This window comes from Colletotrichum scovillei, assembly GCF_011075155.1.
Source record: "Colletotrichum scovillei strain TJNH1 chromosome Unknown Contig00011, whole genome shotgun sequence".
NCBI classification, from domain to species: Eukaryota; Fungi; Ascomycota; class Sordariomycetes; order Glomerellales; family Glomerellaceae; genus Colletotrichum; species Colletotrichum scovillei.
Window position 1 is genome coordinate 2,773,852 of NW_023336269.1, and position 24,521 is coordinate 2,798,372.

The following is a 24,521-nucleotide window of genomic DNA, read 5'->3' on the forward strand; positions in this document are numbered from 1 at the left end:
GTCCAATGTTGCTCGCCTCGTTGGTATTTGCATATCTGTCCGGACGAGGAGAAGTACAAGAAGCTGTCTCGCCGGGAGGCTCTCGTATGTAGAGCAGCATCTGATAGCCCGCGGTTGGTCTGGGCTCGCCGCTTGACAAGTTCCATTCCTGCGCAGGCACGCCGCACGTCGCTGCTGAAGTTCTTAGTAGGTGTGCATGGGAGTGATGGTCAGTGCTGGAGCTGGACTGAGGGCTTGGGTGTTGCGGGAGTGGTTGGTGTAGTCGAAAGTGCCTCCCCGCTCATCATCTAGCGGCATGTACTTCAAAGTACCTCGATGTCGGCCGGCCTTCCGAGTACCCGCGGGCCCGTCCAGGTCACGTTTCCCGAGTCCCTTACTAAGGTGATGCGGAAGGAGCGTAGACCAAGGCCTGGGCGTTCCTCTCCAAGCAACAACATGCCAGGCATTTATGAAGCTCCCTTTTCTCAAGCGTTTCTGCTCATTCGTTGCTCTTTTTCGGTGTTGCTCAGTGAGTCGGGAATTAACATGATAAATGCCTGGCTGCCAGTGGCGGCTTCGGGACCCTTGTTGTCTCCGAGCGGTAGGAGCAATACGTCAGTTGGGGAGTCCCCCCTGAGGCTGTGCTTGAGGATGGGGAGATTGCGATATTGACTGCTCGCTCTCTAAATATAAGGTACGTGAGCTTCTTTGCGTCCAGGGCAAAGTAAGCCTGGTAGGTACCTCGACAGGGTTTGGGAATGAGGGATCTCACCTGAAGGTCAGGTAGACATTCAGAAGACATCACCGGACATCGGACATGGCTTACCGTACACAGACCTGAAGAGATGGCATAGTTGGACACAGCCTTGTTGCTCGTACGCGTACCGGCGGATCAGCCTCGGGGCCCTGGATACCTGCAACCGAATGACCTACATGTCGTAAGCCGCATCCTCGCTCGTCAAGGTTGTTTACGCGTTATCGTCGCTCTCTTCTGATTGTAGAGGATAATTTGCTCGGGTTCCCTTGTTTGCGTTGCGTTACAAGACAGCAGCCCGTAGTCAGAAGCTCCCTCTCGCTCGTGGTAAGAAGGTCTGCACGCATGTCTCTGATATGTGCCTCTGAAATGGTACTCAGCGGGTGGCATGCAGACCGGGTGCGCGTGGGAGTAGAGCACACCGTACATGCATGGCGACGGTTTAGTATCCAGCCGAGCAGGGAAGCTTCAAAGTTTTAGCTGCCGCAAGATGAACGTGCTTCTCATATTGCAATGTCGCGCTTTCCATCATCAACCACTCAACGCTCCGATGCTTCGCCGGCAACGCACATACCTGGCGAGCTAAGGTAAAGTAGCGGGGGACGGCGGACGGAGGTAAAGAGCCGGGTAGCACCTTGGCATTCCCAATTCCCCAAAAGCTCGATACATAGGAGACTCCAGTATTTCGTAGAGGTGTTAAGGTACTGATTAGTTGTTGAGTTTGAAAGTATTGGTATAGTGTAATAATCTGTGGTAATGTGAAGTTGCGAGGTGTGATGTTAAACCTGGATTGGGTGCAGAATACGCCTACGCCAGTCTTGAATTTCTGTCGGAATTTCTTAGTGTTTGGTGGTGGAAGAAGGTGGAATGAGGAGAAGTGGAGGATGTGCAAGGAAGCTGAGGCAGGGCTGCACTAACAGAAATGAGGTTTCTTTTCGCAGCAGAAGAAGCTCAGAGCTACATCCCGCCGGTTTGGCCGGGCCCCGACGGCATCGGCCCACTCCCGTCGACCTTGACAGTCCCTGCCCTGTCACACACTTTAGGTACCACGTCGCGACAACAGCCCAGTGGGCTGCGGCCGCTGTGAGTGAGCGCACCCCAAATGCAAGGGTGTGCCGTGTGTGGGTACATCCTCCAAGGGTGCTACTCTGCTACCTGCCGGAGGTACCTTACCAAGACTTGGTTGAGGATACCCAAGGTAATAAGTACCTGGGGGCCGTTGAGTACAGGAAGAAACATCTCACTCCTCACTCAATGTGTTGGCTAGCAAATGGCATGCTGACGGCAACCTGTGAGTTCAAGTATCTTGTTCTTTGGTGGTGGTAGCAACCTTGTGCTTCTTCCGCAGCCCCTCCACAGACAGTGTTGCTATCCGGAACCTGAGCAGCTTCTACAGCCAAGCTCCCCGAGCAATGGATCCGTACAGTAAGGTAGATACAGGCTACGAAAAGCCCGAGATGAACTGAGTTAAGGGTCTTGCTGGACCCGATCTGCGCTCTATCTATCTTGTGACCGAGGTGTGAGGTGATGTGCCCTGGCTGGTGGGCTGTGTGGATGGTTTGGTGGTTTCGCTGGGGGGAAAGTTTAGTGGCCCCTCGCCTGAAGGGAATCGAGCCCAGTCACCACCACTGGCACACTCTCAGTTCACAGGGGCCCCGTTCAGCGTGTACCACCTCAGTGTCCGGCGTCCGTGGGCCCAAATACAGGGTGGATATGGGAAGATACCTCGCGTTACCGCGACATTAGCGCCGCCGCGGATGTACCTATGCATGTACCTACGTATTGAGACGGGGAACATCTGGGACTGGAGGAGGGAGGAGCCCTTGTGTCCTGTTAGTGAGAGGGGCCACACACCACTAGAAGACGAGGGACTGGCTGGTTGGCCGCCAAAGTGGAGCCCTGACCTAGGACTGGGACTGGGACTGGGACGGGGAACTGGGAGTGGCCGGACCACCTTGCCATGGCATGCCATGCCTTGCTTGGTCTGGCCTGGGCCTGCTGCAGTGCGGCCTTGACCACCACGGGCACCTATGACCATCTTTCGCTGCATTCTGAATCTCTCGACTCCTCTTCTCTTGAGTTCTTCCACTCTCACACACCCATTCAACACATCTTCTTCTCTCCAGCAATCTTCTCTCTACAGACCCTTCACCAAGTCTGAGAGAGAGCTTCGAGAAGCGACACCTCTTCTTTTTTTTCTTCATCCCCCCCTTTTCCTTTTTTCTCCTTTGCCCTGCCCCCCTTCGTGTGTTTCGATACCCTCAATTGTCGTTCGCGGTCCGGTTCTGTGGCCTCCTCCCCTCCCTGTCCCCACGACTGTCTCTGCGAGCTCGCAATATGAACAAACTGGCAAACATGCGTCACTGGTCCGAGAGGATGAGCCCCAACTTTGGAATGGGTCGTCCCAACATGCCCATGAACCCCATGAACCCGAGAAGAGATACAGTTCCTCAGCAGGCTGCTTCAATAAGCTCGCCTCAGCCTCTCGATGCTCCGACGCCAATCATTCACTACTCCTTCAACGTGCCATTCGCCTCTGACCTCGCCGGTCCCAACACTGAGGATATCCTTCACGCTACCGACGATGCCGTTTTGCGCTGGACCCATCCCGAGGACGTCGCCGACGATGTCCAGGTTCACGAGCTGCCTGTTCACACCCAGAATCTTGCCAACCTGCGCAAGGTCTGCAAGGACATCACCAACGGCCCTTTCCAGATCGAGGCTCATGTCATCTCAACGACCCCCAAGAATGCAAAGGGGCAGCAGGTCACTACCGTGTGCCTGTCGGGAACTCCGGAAATGGTCAACAAGAGCAGGGAGACGATTTTGAACGACAACCAGACTGTCTTGGTAGGTTTTGCATATACGGACGGGGTTGTTGGGCCGTGGATTAACCCGTGTCAATCTAGCGTTGTACGACTGTTGATGTTGAGGGCCACCTCGTCTGTGACCTGACCGCTGGTGCCTTGAAGCAGCAAGTGACGGACACCTTGGACTACATCTCCAAGTACTGCGGGGTCGACATTTTCCTGCTGGGACCCAAATTGACACCCGTGGTTGATGGCATGACGGGTGATGCCGAGATGCGTGTAGACCAAAGATGGCGAGTAGCCATCTATGGTGATATTCTCTCCGTCGAGCATGCAAAGGCCCGTGTGCTTATCCAAATTGACACTCTGGTAAGCTTGGCCAATCAACAGCATAGTTTTGTCTCACCTCGCTAACTGCATTGTAGCTCGGCCGAGTTGTCGATGCCACCAAGCTTGACCTGTCGATTCACCAGCTTGTGTGCGGCCGCCACCGAAAGAACATCAAGCTCATTGAGTCGTCGACTGGCACTGCCATCTACTTCCCGCCTCCTTTCTCCCAGATGTACCGATACTGCCCGCCTGGAGCAAGCCGCCGTGACCCTACAGACATCTTCATCACGGGCGAGAGCCCTCAGGCCATTGAGCTTGCCAAGCAGAAGCTTCATGAGACTGTTTCCCGCATCCGCTTGTATATGAAGGATGTCACCATTTCGCCGGCCAAAATTGACAGCGTCTTGCTTACCCGTCTCGACAAAGTTCGCAAGATCCTTGAAGCCAATGGCACCTACATCTTGTTCCCTCCTCTGGCAAGCCAACGCAACATGGTTCGTGTCCAGGGAAGCGAAGGATTGCATGTTGAGCGCACCGTCCGCGAGGTCATGGCCTTGGTAAGTAATGCAGGAGAACACGACCAACACCCAAATCTAACGATATTCTATAGGCCGGACAGTTCTACAGCGCAGCTTGGTGGATCCAACAGCCCGACAGTCGCCAGCTTCCGAACCCCGCTGACGTCAGAACTATGCTAGGTGATGTTTGTGCCAACTCGGATGCCGACTTGTCCTTCGACAAAATGAACTTCTCAATCACCGGTTCTGATGATGCCGTAAAGGCCGCCTTGATGGTCATGTCTGAGATCAAATTCCTTGTCCAGTCCCAGTACCAGATTCGAGTCAAGATTGAACTCGCCAACGAGCACAAGGAATTTGTGAGTGGCAAGAAAAATGGCAAAATCAACAAAATCATGGGCCAGAGCAGTGTACAGATTATTTTCGATGGCTTCAACGAGTATAACTTCAACATTGATGTCATGGCTGCCAGCTACGACTCGATGAAGCAGGGGCTCACGCTTGTCGAACAGGAGATGCCTGCTTCCATCTCCTTCCACGTTCCCGACCAGTACCACAAACGAATCATCGGCATTGGAGGACAGCATATCCAGCGCATCATGAAGAAGCACTCTGTGTTTGTCAAGTTCTCCAACGCCATGGACCGCGGAGGATTGGGCCGTGAGGATGACGACGTCAAGGTCGACAACGTCATTTGCCGTACTCCAGCCAGGAACGCCCAGAATCTTGATGCCGTTAAGAACGAGATTCTGGAAATGGTCGACAGAGCCGTAAGTTGACCAATTTAGTACGCCTAATCGCCAAGCTAATCAATTCTCTCTAGGACTCCGAGTATACTTCGCAGATCGTCAATGTTGACCGCCTGTATCATCGTCAGCTCCTGGCTCGTCTTGGCGAGATCGACGAGCTCGAGGGCAAGTACAACTGCAAGATTGTGTTCCCTAGCACTGAGCAGGCTAGCGATGAGGTCACTGTGACTGGCCCACAGTGGCAGGTACCTCATTGCGTTGATGAATTTTTGGTACGCCCACTTACAGACCTTTGCAGTTGGATCTCCCATACTAACACTCTGTCTAGGGCATGGTTCCTGACAACCACGAGTTGGTTCTCACCCGCACCCCTGAGTTCATCAAGTTCCTTGAGTCGCCCAGCTTCGCCCACGACCTTGTTCCGAAACTGAAGACGCAGTACGAAGTCGAGGTCACCGTCCATCAGGATGCCGATTCTGAGGATGGCTTGCCGGCTCTCGCCTTGCGCTGGACGTTTACTCGCAACAATGCCGGCGGCCTGCGTGACGCCATCGACTTCCTTCTTGCTCAATTTGCTACTGCTGGCGTTGAGGTGACCATTTTGAAGGGTTCAATCCCCCGGCCCAAGTCCGATTCTTTCGAAGACTCGCTTCAGTACTTTGACTCGAAGCTTCTTCAACATGCTCCGGCCACCATCGCCGCCGATTCCCCAACCAAGGCGGCCTTTGAGGGGGAGGTTGCTCGCGAGCGGGGCACGATCTTTGATCGTCTCCGCAAGCCTGGCAGCATGACCTCCATCTCGTCCTTTTTGGACCGCCGCAAGAACAGCTCCCACTCGACCCACGCCAACTTTTTCAAGGGATCTAGCAACGTGTCCAAGTCTTCTCTTATTTCGATCGAATCTACCCGCAGCTTCAATGCGGACAGAAACCCCTGGAACGATAGCGGCGTCAATCTTCCAGACGACGACAACCCATGGGCCCACCGCCCCATCGGGAATGGTTCTGACAAGCTGACCATTCCTCAACCTGGTGACGTTACGCCACGTCACAGCACTCGAGCGTCCGGCGACAGCGGGCGCCCTTCTACGTCTCATTCTACGAATTCTGGATACCCCGGTCCCATCGGACCTTTCCGTTAGATTCCCGTCTTAGAAAATCTACTACGTGCAAAATACCCCGGCTGGATATACCCTGGCGTACAATACCCCCGGAACGTTGCTTCCGATGCATCGGTCGGCCGAAGTTATTGTTTTGCTTGCTTTGCTGCTATTGCTTTTATCGTACTTTGTTTTACTTGATTTAGTTTCTTAGTCTTGCGGGTTTCGATAGTCGCTATCGCACGTGTTAACGTCCACTCTTTATACCCCCGAAGTCGAAAGGCGGAGGACAAAAAAGAAAAGATACCTTGTTTGCGGTTTGGCTTTGTTTGTTTATGCATTTAGCGCTCCTGGTGACCACGGTCACAGGGGAATCGAAAAAAGCGAGAGGTCGAGGGGTCACATGGTTTCGCCCATAACTCGATGTTGATATTTCAGCAGCCAGCTCTTGCAATCCTCTACAGATCTATTCATTATGGGTCAAGCCCCGCACAAGATTTTGTCTCCTGCCGCCAAAGGAGTTGAAAAGTAAGGGCGTGCGAGGTCCTGGGGCCAGCAAGGAGTGTCAATTGGGAAGAGATGGAAATAGGCCGTTCTACTCTGTGTGTGGGTTGGCTCAGCATGTCCGCCAGGCGGTGAAAGGGAAAATTGTTATGGCGGCAGGCCAGTATGGCGCAAGATTCAGCGGCTGACTGAACTGCAAGCGGGAGATGACGACGGAACCGTATGGATACCTGCAGGCCTTTTTTAGTTTGACCTTGAAATGCAACGATACCCATGGTCATTCAAACCACTGTCCCTTTTTCTGTGTGAGGTGTAATTGATGATAGTAGTAGGGGCTGCGAGGTTCTCGCTTCAACGTAGAGGACCACGAAACGTGATTCTGGAATTGAGGAGTTACGTTTGACCGGCACGAAACAGTTGTCACGGTTTAAACCTGAGATCAAATCCACAGTCAACGGTTTGGCGAACCCCCTTACTTCCCATGGTGCCTTCTGAAGCAAAGTGCTGCTGGCAATGGCCATCTGGGACGTATCTTCACACCTTTGGACATCATAGTTGGTCAGTCTCAGCAGATGCTCCCCAGATTGTAGATGTTCCCAAGAATGCTGTACAGATTTTCCCCGTCTTGCAATCTCCCCCTTGCAAGGCTCTATGATTTACACATGCACGCCGGCATAGGTCCAGACGATAACCCTCCAAAAGCTGTATAATCTTACAAGATTCATGCCACAACCCCCTTAGCAGGAGACAGCCCCCTCGAACCTCAAAACAACTAGATTCCCCATGTAGAAGCCTTTTTCCTAGCCTCTCAACCATAGAACATCGAATCAAGAAGCAACAGGCCCGACAGAGACCTTTTCCTGCCGCGCCCTAGCCTCCAACTGTGCCTTTTTATCGTGAGACCGCTGGACGCGCCGCTTCTCCGTCTTGAGGCTCGCGAACCGGCCCTTGGCACCGTGCTTGATCTTGGTAATCATGTCAGTCGCCTTGCCCTTGTCTACGTCGTCGGCCGTCAGGGGCTCCTCCTTGAGCCGGAGTTTGTTGAGGAAGTCGAGCTGACCCTGCGTGGGCGGGCCCTTGCGCCAGCGTTGCCAGCGCTGGACGAATGTGTGAGGGTAGGTTTCCGAGTTGGAGACGTAGTTATCGCTACCGTGGACCGCGTCGGCAAAAGTTGCTGCTTGGAGGAGCTCGCGAGGTGCGGAGTAGGGGGATTTGGCGACGCCCGGGGGCAGCGAGCGGATTTCTACGGCTTGCCACAGGAGCTGCTCCTTGCTTTCATCGTCACTGGTCTTGGTTTGGGCGCCAACTTTGAAGAGTCGGATGTAGGATCCATTTGGCGCGCAGAGGACGTACTTATCTTGACCAACTTGGACCCACGCGTACTGACTTATGGCCCGTATGTGCTGCTCGCCAGATGTGTCCTCGATCAGATCAAATACGGAGTCGTAGTCAGTGAAAGTTACCGATCTGGTGGGCGTACTTGATTGAAGTGCAGGAGTATCAGAATAAGCGTGGTCCTGACGGAGCTTTTCTGCTTCTTTCCTGTCCTTAATCTTCTCCATGTCGGCCGTAGTCGCTTCACTGACCAGCTCGCTCGGATCCAGACCAAAAAGCGTCGGCGTAGTGACGATGCCGGTTTGGAGACTGGAAACCATGTCGATGACATGGCAGTCCGACTTCCCCTTATGTAGCCGCATGCCTCTACCGATCATCTGCACCAGAAGGTTACGAGATCGTGTTGGACGAGCAAGAATGACGCAGTCGATATTTGGGATGTCGGTTCCTTCTGTGAAGACTCCGCAATTCACAAGCACGGGGAACTTCCCATTTCGGAACTCCTCAAGAATCTCGGCTCTCTCGACTTTGTGCGTGTCTCCTGTCACAAACCTTGCGTCGTAGCCGTGTTTGCGGAATGTTTGCGTCAGGCCAGCGACGTGCGCAAGGTCGACGCAAAAGACTAGAGTCGATTTACGATCGGATGCCTTGGCCAGCCAGCTCCGTACGGTGATTTCGTTGATCTGGTCCGTATTGACGGCCCTCGATAGTTCTCCCTGCTGAAAATCGCCATTTGCACCATTCTTGACCCTAGATAAGTCTGCTGTCGATTCCACCGTGGTGAACGTGACATCCGAGAGCCACTTATCTCCAATCATGTCTACATAATCCTTGTGATAGACGATCTGGTCAATCGCGGCGCCCAACTTGAGGCCGTCAAATCGAGAAAAAGTAGCAGAAACGCCCACCAAAGACGGCGAGTCAACTTTTTTACTATCGAGTCCAAAGTGACGCAGTACTCGCATGTAACCTGGCGCTACGATGTGATGCGCCTCATCGACGAGCACGAGCTTGAATCTTTTCGGGTCAAACTTGTTGAGTCGGTCCCCGGACGTAAGGCTCTGTAGGCTGGCAATTGTGATGTCCGCGGCGCCAGAAGCATGCATGGAGCCCATCTCAATCTCCACGGTGCTGTCGGGGTATGCATTGGTGCAGTGCCTTGCCGCCTGCTCGACAAGCTCCCTCCTGTGAGCGAGAATGAGGGTCTGCGTGGCAATGGTTTCCCTTGGCTGGATTCTTTCAATTAGCTGGGTGAAGATGACCTGAGGTTGTCAGTTGCCTGTAGTCATCAAAGGTGATCTCAGGCACTGACCGTTTTGCCACTACCAGTAGCCAGCGAAATTCCTAGTCTCTTGTGTCCATCTTTCAGGGACTGTAGCACGGATTGAATGCATTCTTCTTGATAGTCTCTCAGCTGTATCCGAGAGCTCGCGAATCGTACTCCAGCATAGGGAACATATCTCTTAACGGAGGTTCTGATGGGAATGGGAAGTCTCAATTCATTTACGCTGAAGGAAGGCGCCAGGAATTTCCGTGTGGCAAATGGTATCATGATGTGGTGGCCTCCATTCTACTAGAAGTTAAACATGAAAAAAGGACGTTAAAGTAAGGTATTGAGTGTAGTTGGTTGTCGCCGTCGCGGAAACCTGGATGTGCAGGAGAGCAAGGGGCGCGCAATTGCTCCAATCGATTGCCACGAATTATCCCCACACTACCTAGATAGTACTTTCCTAGATGTACCCGAAGTTTCCTGGTAACACTCATACAGGACTTTTAGGTACGCGCCTGTTAGAGTCACACAAGGAGGAACCTATGGTCCCCCATGCTGGGAAATCTTCCATCTTACAACACTGAGGCATCGCTCATCTCCTATCAACTAAGAGACCTCATGTATCTTGGAGGCAGCCACCGATAGCACACATCAAGCCTGGAATCCAAAACGCAGGACTCGGCTTCTATGAGGCAAAAATTCTTTTGTGCTGGTGCTCTCATCACAACATGTACGCGACACACCGCCTAGGCCGAATCGTCGACTTCAGATTTTCAGACGAAAATGAGCATGGAGCCGGATCACGACTATTTGCAAAACCAGGACTCAGGAGACCATGACCCTGAGGACCTCGATAAATCACCACCAAAACGGCAAAAGTTTGAACATCAGGAACAGTATTCTGCATATTCCGTCGCATCATCTGGCGACGATGAAAGTGGCACAGACGAAGGCCTCTCAAGACACAAGCGACGGGCGCAAGATGAGATCGTGGAACCGGTTCTTAAGCGTCACAAAGGCGTCTTCAACAACAACTACTTGGATCTATTGAACGGGGATATCCAAGATGTCGTTCATCACACAGCTTTCGGAGTTGACGATGATCTGCCCCCTTCGCAGATTGGCCTGACGACTTGGACGTCGTACGAGAAGAAGCTCTTCTTCGAGGCTCTCTCGAGACTCGGCAAGGACGACTTACCAGGCATCTCGACCAAGATCCAGACCAAGAGTGAGATTGAAGTCCGCCAGTATATCCTTCTCCTGCAAGCGGCTGTTGAGGGAAGGGACAAAGAGCAGGACGGAGGCAACAAGCCAATACATCTAGCAGATTACCCTGCAGCTCTCGAGATCAGTCCGCTATGCTGCCACGCGCTCGACGAAGCAGCCGACGCACTTTCGTTCCGTCAAGAACGGCACGAGGAGCTCGTCGAACAGAAGAAGTGGGGGGAGTGCTGGAACATCAACCTCGAGCTCGCGAAACGCATCGAAGGCGACCACGGACTGGACAAGGACCCGACCTTCGCGAGCGATCACGGACTGTCATTCACCGAGGTCCTTCGGGTGAAGAGCTTCCTTCGTCTTCCTGAGCGCATCTTTATGAACGCATCCAACGCAGAGAATAACTGGCAGTACGTTAGCGAGGAACCGCCGACGATCAGAGCAACTGCATTGCAGGATTTCCACTCCCTTCTCGTTTCTGTCACCAAGAAGATTGTCCTCACGACACTCTTCATTGCGCAATCCCGCATCCGAGCCAAGAAGCACGTTGAACCATCGACGAGGAATCTGGTCAGGCGCAAGGACGTTGAGGCGGCAGTCGCATCGCTGGGCATGAAGCAGAATAGCAACGAGTTCTGGACAACATGCGCACGGAGGTTACGACTTGACATCTGCGATGACGATGCCGAAGATGTTGGGGACGACGAGGATGAGGAGCCAATGCCATATGACCGCGTGGAAAGTGTCTTGCGCAGGGAAGCGGATAGCGAGCATGGGAGCCAGAGCTTCCCGACACCCCAGATCAAATTCCAGAAAGACGAATTGTCGGACTCGGCGGATGATGAGGACTCCGTCTTGGAAGAATCGAGTGATGAGGCACCTGCAATCATGGACGACGCAGAACGCGAGGTCGTCGAGGAGGCCAACGAGGTACTCGTCTACTCCGCGTACGACTTCCCCGAGACACATCGCACGAGAGAAGCCTTGAAGAACAGGATCAGGAACGAGCTGGCGCAGGAAGCGTATGCAGAGGCCGAAGATGCAAAGGCGAGCCGCGAGCACGAGTCGGACATGTGGCGGCTCCTGCAGCGACAACCCCCCGAGCCGTTTATCACGCCGCAGACCACAGAGCCTACTAAGCAAGTAGCCAGGGCTGTGGAAGACGTGTACGATGTCGGGCGGAGATGGAGGGAGAAGTTGACGTACCACAGCGAGTGGGAAATGCTCGGCACTTCTCAGCTTCAGGACAAGAAGGCATGATCCCGAGTTTGGTCGTTGAGTTTGGTTCCTGTTCTTGATACCCATAGATTTGGATTTATCTACTTTTTGTTCTTCTTCTTATTCCAAGAGCATCATCCCATGCTATCCTATGCTAGCGAGTGAAGCATAACACGAGGCGTGTCTGATTACGACGTTCGTACCAAGTGAAGCATTCATGAAGTCGCATGTCGCGACGGGTATCTTTGTCCCACTAGGTCTGTCTCTATGGACAGCCGTCAGCCTGTTTACTGTGGCCGGCCGGGTTACAGTCGACTTTAGCTAATGCATTCGACCTCGTTGCTAACGTCCCCGACCCCGTCCTCTACCTCGGCCTCTGCCTCTTCCACGACCTCGGGCAGCACCTCTGGTTGAACGCGATACTGGGGTCCCGCTATCTTCGGCGCTCTCCTCTTCCTCCTCGTCTCCATCATCGGAATCTCCGGAGCCGCCAGAGTCACCGGCATCGCCAGAGCCGCTACCGTCACCAGAATTGCTCCCATCACCTTCCTCTTCCTCGTCGCCGTCGTCTCCATCTTCTCCGTCTTCGGCCTCATTGCGGTCATCTTGCTCTTCTTCATCCGAGTCGGACCCGTCCTCATCCCCGCCCGAGTTTTCGTCATCATCGTCGTCGTCATCTTCCGAGTTCGTCGAGTCGGCCTTTTCAGCCTTGCCAGCCTTGCCGCCCTTCTTGGGTTTCTCTGCCTTCGCTGGCTTCCCGGACTTCTTTGGTTTTTCCGGTTCTTCGACCTTCTCAGCCTTCTCGGCTTTAGCCTTGCCGGCAGCCCTCTTCTGACTCCTGGCCACCCGCGCCGATTTTGGAGGCGGCGATGCAGTGTCTGTGCCAGCATCTTCCGTATCCTCGACAGTGCTGGCGCGAGTCTTGGTCACTGTGGAAGCGCGCTTTCGCCGCCTGGTGTTTCCGCCAGCGTTGCTACCACCGGGAGAGGGCGGTGGCGGTGTAAGCTCGAATTCGGGTGGCGAGGTTGGAGGTTCGCTAGCATCGGCAAGGCGACGCTCCATCATCATATCGTCGAATTCGTCATATGGAAGGGAGAACTCCTTGAATCGGTCGTCATAGTTGTCATCTTCTTGGGCGTCGTAGAAGTCTTCTCGCTGGTCGATCGTCTTAAGGTCATACAGGGTGCGTAGCTTCGTCCAGATATGGGGGATACGTGTGTGGGTGTAGAAGTCGGGGTCAATTCCGTGATTCCGCAAGTGCTCGCTGATAGCAATCATCCTGAAGTGTTTGTGCATGCCTACGATTTGACTGTCAGATTCAATTGGGATTGCTAGTACCGATGAACTGACCCGCTGGTTTCCACCGGATAACTCCTTTGTAAAGAGATGAGAGTTGGTCGTCCGTCCACAGATTGTTTGGCCACTCATCCGCAGAAGGCTTGATCGGAGGCGCGCTCGCCACGGGAGTATCTGCAGCAGGTGTATCGACATCCATGGCGTCTTCATCGCGAGCTGGCGTTGGCGTTGCGACAGCAGACACGCTGCTGCGCACCTTCTTTTTGGGAGGCATGGCAGCGAGGGCCAGCGGCGTGGATTAACAGAGAATGCTCTTCCTGTATTCTGGCGCGTGTATATGCGGTGCTCGATGATGATATGGAGGAAGTAAGGCTGTCGTTCAAATGCTTTGGTAAATGTTGAAAAAAAGAAGCTTCTGAGTCTGAGAGCTCTAGCGGATTGAGGCATTGAGAGCTCTCGATTGGTTCCACCTGCTTTCCCGCGTCGCAGGGTAGGCACCTTTTGAGTCTTAGGCTCTTCAGCCGCCAGGAGCCGAACCTGCGGGGATGATCGGATTCGGGCAGAGACATGCAGGGGTTGTGCTCAGCAGGTTGTGCCTGAATGTGACGCGCCAGATCGCGTCGCGGGGCCCCTAGCTGCTCATTTAGCTTTATACCTAACCGTGCCTGGGAGAAACGTCATATCGAACCTGAATCCTCAGAGGTGCAATGTCACTGATTGCAGGCTTTGCGCCCCATATCCGTCTACACCAATGTCCCACGTCGCAATATCACCGTCGGCACAACCATGTTCGAGGAAGATGACCTTTCAGACGTCTTCGCGATTCCAGACTTCCGGGAGCCGTCAAAATTGCTCAAAGACCAATTGCCAAGGGCCGACACTGGCTTCTTTGCTCTTGACCTGACAGGTAGAGCCTCTCGAAATCAAGACGATCTTGATCGTTTTACTGACCTATTTCATGTTCAGCCACAGAGTTGCCTTCTTTATGCAGTCCACCCGATCCTCAGCCCAGCGAACTCTTCACACTCCCTGCCATAGACCCTGCACCGCAGCAGGAGGAGTCGAACACGAACCAGATCCCCGATTTTACGTTTGAAGAACCCGCAGCAGAGGAAGAGGCAGAAGTGGCCGACTTCTGGTTAGAGTTTGACAAGCCCGCTGCGAAGCTACCAGAGTACAAGACTTGGGAGGGCTTCCAATCTCCCGATATTCCCTCGAAAAAGCCGTTATTCATAACGGAGGCTGGGCCTGGAGCATTTGATGCCTTGATTGGGCTTCAAGAGGATCCTCTACGCATTGGAAGTTCTGACTTCAGCGTGGTGGAAGCTGAGACATATTGCAATGCGCTTCTAGCTTTGGCTCTGGGAAGAGACTCAGTGTTCTTCTCCTGGCAGGACGAGCATGAAGCCTTCAAGCCAGCCTTACCCCAGATCAGGATACCGGCATATTCTGGTAAGGCTGTCCAGGAAGTTCAGCGTTCATGTCTCAAGTGTGGCAATACATATCGACAACTTCGCAAGTTTGTCGACAGTACATATTTGAAGAACCCGACTCCATGCCGCGTTGCTCTGGCGAGCGCTGTGGACAAGGCCCTCTTGGTTATCCAAAGCAGTGTCGCTTTGCATCACCAACACCCACGGTCGATTCTCCAAGTTCAATCGCTCGTCGCGCACATATACACTACCTTGCGCCAGTTTGAGTCCTTGGTGTCAAAGATACGACGAGATCATTTGGATGAAGATGTTTTCGTCATCGTATTTCAGCAGGCTCAGTCTGCTGAGTACGCCGAGACCCATCTCAGAGATATGATGCGAGAAGTCCTCCGGCGAGTATCAAAACCCTGGATTGAGCTTGTCGAAGAGTGGATCGGCACACGGCGTGAACTTGGCGTGCCTCTGAGCAAACACGAAGTTGGAAGACAAAAGGGCTTCATCAAAGTGGAATCCGAAACCTATATGGACGATTTCGGTGACGAGGTCGACGATGTCGATTTCCGCCTTGATACTAAGCGAATACCTAGCTTTATGCCGGAAGATGTTGTCAAATCTCTATTCGAGGTTGGACGAAATCTTCGTTTCATAAGGTCAAATCATCCCGGACACCCTTTGTCACAAGAGAGCACTATATCTTCAAGTCGGCCCCCGACAGTTGAGTGGCTTTTTGATTGGAACTCGGTCGTACAGTTGGAGGATAGGATCCGATCATACGAAAGTGCGGTTCTTGAAGCCATCAAGAACTTTTCTCTGCAGGGATCAGTCGAAACAGCGGCACCAGCTTGGCTGACTGGAAACTCAGCGACCTATCAACTGCAGCTGTTTGGCCTAGACGAGAATCAGCTACAAAGCAAATTGGCCTTGTCTATTCAGGACTTCGCCAAACCGATTGCTGACTCGACGTCCGAAGACCTGCTAGGCATTATCATTAGGGATCGCTTGTCTGATGTTTCGACCGAGATCGCAAGTGCAGGCACTGATTTCACGCCGCATTGGTCACTACTTCCGATCCTCTCCTTCGGGTCCATCATATCTGCGCAATCTAGAGTCGTGGGCAGGGAAAGTCTGAAACTGCTCTTCACATCCCACAACTTACGCGAGCATCTGAAGCTTCAGAAAGAGTTCCACTTGCTAGGTAACGGATTCTTCTGCAGCCGGCTCTCCCATGCCCTATTCGACCCAGATCTCGAGACGGCGGGGAGACAGTCTGGTGTTGCTCACCAAGGCGGAGTCATGGGATTACGATTAAGCGGTAGAGACACTTGGCCACCCGCCAGTTCTGAACTACGCTTAGCCCTGATGGGAGTATTAACGGAAAGCTATGAGGGACCGCTGCACGAAGATTCAAGACCTCGAGATGGCGAAAAGAATGAACTCCCCGGGGATCTTAGCTTCGGAGTCCGGAGTCTCTCAAATGAGGAAATCGACAAATGCATGGATCCTACGGGACTAGAGGCCTTGGACTTTCTCCGGCTATCCTATAAGCCACCTGCAGCTTTAGGAGCTATTATCACCCCCGTTATTCTGGTGCAGTATGACCGAATTTTCAAACTGCTACTTCGGGTGCTGCGGATGCAATATACTGTCAATCGTATCTTCCGCGATGTCACGGCTAGGGAGTCGGGCTGGCAGGATGTCGATGACGTATCTATTCGCTTCTGCTTTGAAGCTCGTCACTTTGTGTCCAGCCTCAGTTCCTACATCTTCGATATTGGCATCGGAATGCCGTGGCAGGCATTCGAGCAACTACTGAGCCAAATTGAGGTCGATCTCAGTGCCAACGACCAGAGCACATTCTCTACCTCAGTCCTTAGCCCTGATCGCCTGAGGGAACACCACTCTCAAGTGCTTGATCGAATTATGCTAGCACTTCTTTTGCGCAAGCGGCAACAGCCTGTGCTCAAGCTTCTCGACGACATTTTCCGGGTCGTGTTGAAGTTTGCCCAATACTCGAGACTCCAAAACGAAGGGCGGAAATCTCGCGGTCAAGGTGACGCTACCGCGAAGGGCCTATACAAAATGTTTAAGCGGAATGTCGAGGTTTTCTTGGCGGTTTGCAAGGGCCTGAGTGAAAAAGGAGATTACGGAACGAAGGATACAGCTGGAGAGAAGTTGACCTCGGGAAGAGTTGACGCACTAGAGGGAAACCCCATAGCTCAGCTTGTACTGAAGCTAGACATGTCTGGCTACTATTCCAAGGCATGATCGTTTGATGAGGAACGGTTGGATTATTGATGAACAAATAAGATACCCCAGGCGTTAGATCAGTAATTAGCCACCATGTTGGAATTCCACCATTCGCTTACAGTATCTACTGAATCACCCTTTATAAATGATCCAAATAAGGGAACCGTTGCAGTGAGATCTGACGGCAAAGACTTGGGATGACAAGCGGCCCCGAAGCGGAACATGGACGGGACAAGAGGGTAGCCTGCCCCGCCAAAGTGATGCCCCGGCCCCGACCCCCATCCCTGGCAGTGCCCCGCATCGCGTATCCCACCTGCCCGCGTTTGTTGATTTACTTCCCTCCTTTGGACGAAAGAAACCGTGCACTTGAACAAAACAAACTGAGCTCTCTTATTGCGACCTTCAACCTCAACAAGCGCCGAACAAGCTAGCACCATGGCTCGTCCTGGCCCCTCCGCACGGAATCTCACTCTCACAGAAGAGTTGGAGAAGTTGGAGCAGTCTATCACCTTGACTCTCCAAGGTAAGTACACCGCATCGAAGAGAACTTGGCCTATCCATTTCCAATCGGCTGACTGTTCCCTAAGAAATCGACCACAACTTTAGCAAGGCGCACCGTATCGTAACCACGAATATTTTGCCCATTGTAGAGCAATATGGCGAGCATTCGCGAAACGTTTGGGATGCTTCGAAGGTGCGTTGAGCTTATTTCGGTGACCTTCTCATACTTTGGCACTCCAGCATCGCTAATACACAACGAACCTGCAGTTCTGGAAACAATTCTTCGAGGCCTCGGCCAACGTTTCCCTCTCCGGTTACGAAGAGAACGCCAACAATGGCAATGATGAAACCGGCGCAACTGAAGAAGAGTCGACCGTTCAAGAAGATACATCTGTCGACTATACCCGCACACCCCAACAACAGCGCACCGAAGGCGAAGACATGACCATAGTTTCGACCGCCGACTCTACTTTCCGCGCAGACGATTCCGTACTCGACGACAATGACCTCACTGGCAGCACACCCCGGCCACCTAAAACAAAGACGATGAAGCCGCAATTCTCCAACCTCGAATCGCCCTACGAGGCACTCAAGCGCGAGCTGAAAGGCGAGCCACCTGCACCGCACGAGGAGGACGACGAGAACGAGGATCTTGGGCTCGAAGAGGACTCAACCGTCCTCTTTGCTCAGCACACGGCCCGTCTTCCAGACATGTCTATGACACCACGCTCCTCGTTCGCGCCGCCGCAACAGCAACAGAGCCACAAGGACCCTCTCATGCACCGCATGCTTGATAAGACGTTCCGGATCCAGGCTACGCCGCACAAGGGTCCCACTTACCGCGTCTCGCCGCTGAAGCGCGATGACAAGAACAAGGAGAAGGAAAGCGTACCTACATGGCAGCAGGACTCGCCCATGTCCTCGCCGGTCATGGCCGTTCCCAAGCTGCGTAGTGAGGCCTTCATGTCTCCTATCAAGAGCAATGCCCGACAGCGTCTTGCTGCCGCGACTGCATCTGCGGGGCCCCGAACCCCGGGCGTGAGCGTGCAAACACCAGGTGGTGCGAGGAAGACCAAGGACGTGTTTGCCACCAAGGGCAACTACGATGACGATACGACTACGGATCTCGGTGCCAAGTTTGATAAGCAAAAGTACGAGATTGACTGGGAAAGCGATAGCGACGAGGACCATGGGCTGTATGGCGGTATGAGTCCGCCCAAGACCATCCAGTTTGCGCTTCCCCCGTCGAAACTGCTTCAGACCCCTGGTGAGTGGCCTTTTGTTCCATAAGAACAAGTTCTGCAGTGATCGATCTGCTTACTGACAAACTTTACCAGCTCGCGAGGCCAGCAAGCGCATTGTGGACGATATTCTACTTACAGCAGGCGCCGAGCCGGAGAGCTCAGAGTATAGTCCTACGATGGTCAAGATGAACGAGGACATTCTCAATGAAAGCTTTTGATTCTGTGAGAGAGTATATAAGGCTACCTTACTGATAGACAAGATACCCTGGGTAAAATTTATGGAACTCTTTCATTCTGATCCTTGGGGAGAATATTTGCTCCCATCAATCTAAGTATAAACCGGTATAACATGTGTTGCTTCGGCCATTTGCCATGTTGCAGATGTCGAAGAACCTAAGAAATATTTGAACCCAGAAAGATCCCATCCAAATGGCTACTGTTTCAGCGCGGCCGTCTAATTAGTAACAAATCAACTCCCGAAACTCCTGTAAGCCCCATCATACAAACATGGCGGCGGCACCATTTCCTTCTCCCGCCGCCGCGTTCCATTTTGGTTTTTTCTCATGCTTCCGTATATCCAATGGTCTGCTCTTGCCAAGATGACTCTTTTACAAGTCGGTGCGGATAGAGGAGGGCCAGTATGCAGCCTGCGAGTACATGATTTGCGTATTCGCGTCCTCGGCGGCCCTTTGGCGGGCAATCAGGGATGAAGACTTTTTAGATGATGATGATGACGATCTTGCCGAGCCGGCGGAGTGCTTGCTCAGTTTGCTCTTGAGGAGGGACGCGGAGCTGCCGAAGCTTGACATTGAGGCGGCGTCTGCCTCCTTTTGGTAGGGGGATGAGGAGGCGGCGGCGGAAGAAGAAGAGACCTTTGAACCCTCTTGTATCGCGGAGAGGAGGGCGTAGCTGTGGCGGCTGTCGCCGGTGATGGAACTGGAGAAGGTGGAGTGCATTCCGGACATGATTGTTTTGGCTGTTTGGGTTTGTGATGGTTTGGATGAGGGTTTAATGGTGGGTGGTATTGTTCGGATCAAGCTTTGGATTGGAATAGGTGATCTTGATATCAAGATTGGGGGAAGTGGTGTTGAATTGTCTGATTGGCTCTGAATTGCTTTGAGTTGATGAGGATGATCCGGAAAGACAAACCTGAGGATGAAGCATGGAAAGGTCTCTTACTTATACCGAGTCGATCCCATAGTTTTGCAATTCAAGACTTGAGAGTACGGTACTTTACATGACTTACACACTTTGGGACTATGGACTTGAGATGTGGGTACGCATCTTGCTAGGAACCAGGTACCATAGCCCCCCAGCTGCGCGTCTCGACACGGCGTCATCGGTAGTCGTAGTCGTAGTCGTAGATGGGAAACCCTTTGCAGCTCGGAGGTGTGGAGCAAAGGGGAAGCCGCAGAAAAGGGAGTCACGCGTGGCCGCCCGCAAGTCTGCCGGCCGGTAAAGTAAACGGTTCCCAGAGCAGCGGGTAAGCATACGCAGTAACAACACTACGAACAGAATGAACATCCGGAGCGGCACTTGCGAACAGGGGGGAACTAGAGTAGGATGAATAGACATTGTTCGGTAAGATAGAAACAGCCGTGTGAGTCATTAAGCCCATGCGTCCCTATTGCGCCTCATGCGCCTCGATGCAAGCTTGCCAGCCTCATTAGAGTCACGGATGCGAATCTTGGGACTCTGTGATACCGAAGGGTGCGTATGCTCAATTTTCCATGTAAGCCATACCGGGCGGAAGTGTAGGTTAGATCCTTGGAGGTGATCTTCTTGGGAGCCAACAGGGGGATGGGGGCCGGGGATAAGGTAAGCGCCCCGGGGTGAAGATGCGCCGGATGATGTGTACTTTCATAGAGATAGGGTTTGATGGGAGAAATGGCTTACGTCCTTTGGTAGAATTTCCGAGTAGACTATCTTACCTCCGGTATGGGTTTGCTGACAGACACGTCTGCCTGACGAGAAGCCCCATCAGCGGCAGCAAGCCTCCAGCAAACCCAGAGCACCCAGGCCTATTCTGCCTAGATTCGCGTGACATTTCTTAGGCTCCAGCTGCATGCCTACGGCAACGAAAACGTATCAAGTTTCCAAGTGTGTTTGTGAAAGATTTTGGTTGGTCCATCACGAATGCCATGTGCGGCCGTCATGGGAATGGGAGTCGGAGTAAGATGCGGCCGACTTTGGCCTTGGCGCCGTAGCCTTCCCGTGATGTTTGGCCTCCGTTTGGATTATGCCAAGAATACGGTGAGAGGAGTCGAGTCTCTCATTGTCTAGCACCCAGTCACCCAATGCTTTGCACTGCAAGTTTCTTCACTGCAAAATTTTCGTCTCTGGCACTGCGTACGTAGCCTCACTTACACGGCCTTGATTTTGGTGTACGGGGATTGCAATCTTGCATCCCGCTCATATCCGGGCTGACTCACTCCCGGTCATCTACCCCACCCGCCTTGCATTTCGGCAAACGGACTCTATACTTCTTTTTCCCTCTTTCGCTGCTCGAGGTGGTGTCGTCAGGCGTGGTGGGGCCGGGTGACGAACACTCGCCTAAACAGACCGGGGCCGGTGCCGAATTGCCCATGGGCAAGACGAAACCTTCCTTTTCTCTATTCGTCTCCAAGCCTCTCGAAACGTCTCGAAGAAGCTCGCTGATGGGTTGATGAGTCTCACCAGAACTTTTTGACTCCTGTGTTTGGAACCATTCACATCATCACACTGATCCCGAGTGGCAGAGGTGATATTGTCCGGAGCGAAGCGGACTAGAGCTGCGCTTACGCAGCGGAAGGGAGCGAGGCTCCAAATTACTATTAAAAAGTTTACTAAACGTTAGGGCCCATACGGGCTATTAACTATTAATTAAATTAAAATAGCCCTATTAATTATTAATTAGTTAGATATAAGGCTAAGATTCTCTTTTAATTATTAATTAGTACTTATACTATCCTAAGTTTAAAAATAAGGAAATTACTTAGCGAGGTAAGCTAATTAGCCTAGCTATATATAGCTTACCTTTAATATTATTAAATTATTAAATATAAGAATCTTTAAATATAAGAATTGATTATAATTACTTTATAATTATTATTATAATAGCCCTATTTAAATTAGTAATAATTATTTAATATTTATTATATAGTTAATAAATAGATAAAAATAAATCGTAGATTAGTTTAGATTCGTTATATAGTTATTTATATATACTAGACTTTTTAATACATAGAGCGGTTAATAAAGCTTTTAGAAAAGTAAATATTATTAACAATAAACTTTTTATTTTTAAATATTATATTTCCTTTATTTCTATTTTACTTCTTCTTAGCCTAAAAACTAATAAAATAATAATAATTTATTAAAATAATAACGATTTATTTTTATAAAAATAGGTATTACTTATTATTTTATTACTTTATTATAAGTAATTAGTAATAGCTTTTATAATAATTAGTACTAGTAATATAATAGTCTTAGTAAAGGCCCTTAACTATTACTAGCCTTTAATATTAAGTTTTATTAATAATATAAATAAAATTAGTTATTAACTATATTTACTAATAAAAAGAACCTTAACTTTTTAATAATATATTACTCTAAGTATTATAATAAATAGCGGGTTTTAATATATTATTATTATATTAAAATTAGGTCTTATATTAACTATTTAAATAGTTATATTAATTCCTTATGTACTTTTATAAGTATAAAGAATATTTAGAATATAAATATATATTTATAAATTATAAAAGAGGACCCGAATTAAATAATAAAATAGTAATAATATAATACTTACTAAAATCTTTTAGTTAGAACTTTTATTACCTAACTTCTCTTCCTTTAACTAAATAGTCTTTTATACCTTAACTTATTTATTAATACTAACTAGATATATCCCCTTAATTTATTAGAGTAAGTATAAAAACTAACAAAGTAGCGCTACCCTTTTACCTATTTTTTATATTTAGCTACCCTAGTAATTAAATCCTGGCTCTTATATTTCTTTTATATAAATAGAATTCTAAAATATATTATTATAAGTTAGAGTACGAGCTAAGTTAAATATTATTAAGTAATTTTATTATATTATTTAACGTAACCCTAACTAGCTTATATTATTTTTAATACTATTTTTAATAATTTAATAACAAGGCTAAACCGAATATTAAATCCGATTTATCCCTTAAAGCCCTCTTATATTTTAATTATTTTTAATATAGTTTAAATAAATTAAAATAATATTAAGTTAGTAAATAAAATATTTATTTATATTATGAGGCTAATATACTAGGACGACTTAGAATTAAAATAAAAATAATATTTAAATAGTACTTATATTATTAAAAAGATAATATTCTTTAAAATACCCGATATAGAGACTAAATATATTAAGTATTATATATATATAAACTTAATTTTAAGATAGAGGGCAAAGAGAGCTAAAAAGCCGAAATAAACCTATTTAGATCTTTAATTATTTTTAATTAGGATTATTTAGCTAGTTAGAATCGTTATTATTAGCATAGGGTAATATATATTCGCTTAGAACTAGCTCCTAGTACTATAAGTTAAGTATTTAATATTAAGAGTATCCTTTTTAAAGGCGACCTTATAATCGATACTATTTCTCTTAAAATATTATTCTATTTTAGAACTTTTATTATGCTTAATTTAGATAAGATAAAAAACTTATTACCGCTATTAATAAAGATAGTTTAATATAAAGTTAGATATTAACTTTATTTATATAAGGTATTATTATTATAATTTCGATCTAGAAGAGGTTTACTTTTTAGTAATATTAATAAATTAAATTTTAATAGTATACCTAACTATTTACTTAAGCTTATTTATATTAAAAGATCCTTATTATACAAGTCTATATTACAGTTAATATTTATTAAGTTCGTAGGGTTTAATATAAATATAAGGTATATTATTAATTTTTTTATAATATTAGTTAAGTATATAATTAGTTATTATAACTACTTTAAGATTTGGATATCGTAATTTTACGTTTTCAAAATACTAATTAGAACTTATAATTAAATTAATAATTCTAATAACGATTTATTATTTATAAATAAGCTATTTATATATAATTCGAGTATTTTATTTCTTATTACTCTAGGTATGCTAATATAGCTATTTTTATAAGTACCTAGACTAACTCTTAAATAATAGCAATATCCTTAATTAAGTACTTAACGAGATTATAGATAGTAATAAAATACTCGATTTAATAGAGGATAATAAAGAAAATATAAATTTTAATAAGGTTAGGCGCTATAGTACTTAATATTATAGTTAACGAGGCTAACTTTATACAATTTTAATAAGAGCTCTAGGGTAATAAGGATCTTATAATTTAATAAGTTTAGTATTATATTAATATACTATTTTTATATAATACTAATTGTGATTTTAATTATATAGAGCTATTATTTTTACTAGCTTTTTTATATTATTTTTTTATAATAGGCGAATTCGTTCAACTTAAAGAGTAGATTATTAATTATTTAATTTATATTTAGTATATTATAAAATAATATAACGGACGCTTTACTTAGTATTTATAGTTCTAATTTATTATATTTAATATTCTTATACATATCTAAGTTAATAACTATAGTATTTATTTTACTAGATATATTAGTTATTAAGATATAATTATAAAAGATATTTAAGCTGCTTTTATTTTTAATAAATTAAAATTTCGTATTATATTAAACTCTATCGTTTAATATATTAATATCTTTAAAGTACTCAGATATTTTAGAATAAAAAGTAACGTTAGTTAGAAGTATATATTTATATACTTAGGTACTTAGTAATATTTATAATATTTAGTACTACTAATTATTATTAGTATTATTTATAAAAGTATATATTATATTTTGGAATAGAGTAACTCTAACGACCTTAGAAAATTATATATTATTTATAATAACTTTAAGGATAATCTTTATATTATTATATAATTTTTACTTTTTTACTTATTAATTTTAACTCTTTTATA

The 24,521-nt window shown here is 48.4% G+C and overlaps 5 protein-coding genes across 5 annotated transcripts; 3 read left to right on the plus strand and 2 right to left on the minus strand.

Moving 5' to 3' along the window:
• The first annotated feature begins 2,812 nt into the window (after nt 1-2,812).
• Nucleotides 2,813-7,021, plus strand: HER10_EVM0008667 (KH domain-containing protein). The gene is made up of 6 exons (XM_035478181.1): nt 2,813-3,583; nt 3,643-3,912; nt 3,969-4,430; nt 4,484-5,161; nt 5,215-5,412; nt 5,469-7,021. Exons 1-6 carry the CDS (start codon nt 3,071-3,073, stop codon nt 6,279-6,281), a joined length of 2,934 nt encoding a protein of 977 aa, XP_035327077.1. The 5' UTR covers nt 2,813-3,070; the 3' UTR covers nt 6,282-7,021.
• A 275-nt stretch (nt 7,022-7,296) lies between these two features.
• HER10_EVM0005915 (uncharacterized protein) lies at nt 7,297-9,649 on the minus strand. The gene is made up of 2 exons (XM_035475517.1): nt 9,391-9,649; nt 7,297-9,340 (listed from the first exon to the last, which is right to left on the minus strand). The coding sequence occupies exons 1-2, from the start codon at nt 9,628-9,630 to the stop codon at nt 7,571-7,573; spliced, it is 2,010 nt and encodes a 669-aa protein (XP_035326881.1). The 5' UTR covers nt 9,631-9,649; the 3' UTR covers nt 7,297-7,570.
• Nucleotides 9,650-13,747: 4,098 nt separating this feature from the next.
• Nucleotides 13,748-16,868, plus strand: HER10_EVM0002149 (Spc97/Spc98 family protein). The gene is made up of 2 exons (XM_035471874.1): nt 13,748-13,987; nt 14,047-16,868. The coding sequence occupies exons 1-2, from the start codon at nt 13,867-13,869 to the stop codon at nt 16,776-16,778; spliced, it is 2,853 nt and encodes a 950-aa protein (XP_035326591.1). The 5' UTR covers nt 13,748-13,866; the 3' UTR covers nt 16,779-16,868.
• A 281-nt stretch (nt 16,869-17,149) lies between these two features.
• On the plus strand, nt 17,150-18,723 carry HER10_EVM0009792 (DASH complex subunit Ask1; the record flags this gene model as incomplete). Its single annotated transcript, XM_035479266.1, has 4 exons — nt 17,150-17,283; nt 17,348-17,454; nt 17,529-18,528; nt 18,599-18,723. The coding sequence occupies exons 1-4, from the start codon at nt 17,196-17,198 to the stop codon at nt 18,721-18,723; spliced, it is 1,320 nt and encodes a 439-aa protein (XP_035327187.1). The 5' UTR covers nt 17,150-17,195.
• A 128-nt stretch (nt 18,724-18,851) lies between these two features.
• HER10_EVM0011434 (uncharacterized protein) lies at nt 18,852-19,871 on the minus strand. Its single transcript, XM_035480867.1, has one exon. It carries the CDS (start codon nt 19,468-19,470, stop codon nt 19,114-19,116), a length of 357 nt encoding a protein of 118 aa, XP_035327310.1. The 5' UTR covers nt 19,471-19,871; the 3' UTR covers nt 18,852-19,113.
• Between the last annotated feature and the right edge of the window lie 4,650 nt (nt 19,872-24,521).